This window comes from Neophocaena asiaeorientalis, unplaced genomic scaffold (genome assembly GCF_003031525.2).
Source record: "Neophocaena asiaeorientalis asiaeorientalis breed wild unplaced genomic scaffold, Neophocaena_asiaeorientalis_V1.1 scaffold204, whole genome shotgun sequence".
Lineage (NCBI taxonomy): Eukaryota > Metazoa > Chordata > Mammalia > Artiodactyla > Phocoenidae > Neophocaena > Neophocaena asiaeorientalis.
This window is the reverse complement of record NW_020173922.1, coordinates 3,629,985-3,631,675: the sequence shown is the minus strand read 5'-3', so window position 1 is coordinate 3,631,675 and position 1,691 is coordinate 3,629,985. Positions and strand designations below refer to the sequence as shown.

The 1,691-nt window shown below is 56.2% G+C and overlaps 2 protein-coding genes across 2 annotated transcripts in view; both read right to left on the bottom strand.

The window, feature by feature from the left end:
- The window catches only part of FAM53C (family with sequence similarity 53 member C), a 10,354-nt gene extending 10,047 nt beyond the window's left edge, over positions 1-307 (bottom strand). Inside the window, exon 1 of the mRNA XM_024752373.1 lies at positions 275-307. The gene's annotated coding sequence lies outside the window, so the exon portion shown is untranslated. The remainder of the gene's footprint in view (positions 1-274) is intronic.
- Positions 308-1,050: 743 nt separating this feature from the next.
- The window catches only part of LOC112404398 (oocyte-specific histone RNA stem-loop-binding protein 2-like), a 3,913-nt gene continuing 3,272 nt past the window's right edge, over positions 1,051-1,691 (bottom strand). The window contains exon 6 of the mRNA XM_024752365.1: positions 1,051-1,685. Within this exon, the coding sequence (XP_024608133.1) occupies positions 1,554-1,685 (132 nt within the window). The 3' untranslated portion in view covers positions 1,051-1,553. The remainder of the gene's footprint in view (positions 1,686-1,691) is intronic.

Below are 1,691 nucleotides of genomic sequence, written 5' to 3'. Positions count from 1 at the left end.
CACGCTTGCGGGGGGCTGTCGCTCGTCTCTTCCCAATCAGCTTCCATCATCTGGCCGCGGGAAGCGAACTCAGGACGCAGGGTATGGAGAGGGTCTGGGACTTAGCGCTCCGCCACCCCCTCCCCCACCAGGTCCCGTGCTCTCCCAGCGGAGGCGGCCAGCGAGGCCGTGCCTCGAGGGTGGACGGGCTGGGGGAGGGGAAAGAGGGAAGGAGGGAGGGACGGTCTAGGTGCCCGCCCCGAGGCCCCAACGCCACCTGCCCTCCGCCACCTACCGCGGCTCCTCCTGCTCCCAGGGCCGCGGCCGGAGCAGCTCTGAGCGCTCGGTTCGCCCCACGGTGCCCTTAAAAGGCGCCGGCCCGAACCAACGGGCCCCTGAGGAGAGTGGAGAGATCGCTCCGGTTCGCAGAACGCCCCTGAACCGTCCGCGGAGGCTCGAGACCCGCGTCGTTTCTCTCGCAAAGTCTTTCTTGGAGAGCACAGTCAGGAAGACGCCCGGCTCTTTAATTTAGCGATGAGGGTGGTTTCCTCCCTAGCGAGTCACCCCCTGCAAAATATTGCAGAAGGTGGACTGGCCCAGTTGGAGGCAAATCTCAAAACCCCCGGGGGAGGCCGTGTCGGTCGAAGGTAAACAAAGACATCGCCCCTGCCTTCTGTTACTACATCGGCCCCTGTACAGCCCCCAACTCGGTTCCGGCGCGTAACAGAATTAGCCAGGATTCCTCTCACCTGCTCTCCTACCCTCTAAGACCGCCACTCTGAAGGAATCCCCCTTCCCCCAGCAGAGGACCCGTCCTCGGCGTGAAGGTTTCTGGGAAGTGTAGTCCAAGCGCCGATTAGGGCCTGCTCTGAGTCCCGGGAGCCCCTCTTCCAGCTGCCGGATGGGCTCGAACGTTATAAACCCAGGATTTACAACGGTTGCGGGGCCGTTCCCACTTGGTTCTGTAATTAGCCGTCACCCAAAACACCGTAAATCTGACGAGGGCCCAGGGCGGTTCACTCCTTCTCCTCCCTCTACGCCCCCCCCCCCACCCCAGTAGGATGAGGTAATGGGATTGTGATTATGACATCATAGGCGGTTCAGTTGCTTGCGTGGGGGAGGGGGAGTTCGGTGGTTACAGCTGGACCACTCTCCTTAAGACAAAAAGGGAGGGAGGAAACAAGCAGCTGGGGAAAAGATGTTGATGGCGCTATACTTCCTCTTCAGGAAGAGGAAACCACCTTTTATTAAATCTTCACCACTACCACCACCTTCCACCTCAGCCAAAGTTTAAGTCCTTTTTGAAGAGACTGAATGTAGCCGTTAGCACGTGAAGAGGTTGTGGAACAGCTAGGTGGTTTCTGGCTGTTATGTAAATTTGAGTCTCAGCCAGCAAAGAAGGTTTAGAGAGAGGGTAAAATATGGGAAGAGGAGAGGTTTTAAACAGCCTTCGTGTTATGATCTCTTTGTAGGACAGAGTTTTAGATCTTTTTTAATCGATTGTTAAGTAGAAGTAGTGCAAGTAATCTTCACTATTACATTCAGCAACGAGTCCCCTGAAAGACATGTTTTCCCTAAATATTTTGTGTCCCACTCAAGTCTGGGACAGATAAGTAATTGTGATCAGCTAGAAGGTAGAGCCAGTGGTGGGGATCTTCCTCACAGAGCCAGGGAAGGGAGGAGACAGGAGGCACCAAACCTGCAAACTGTAA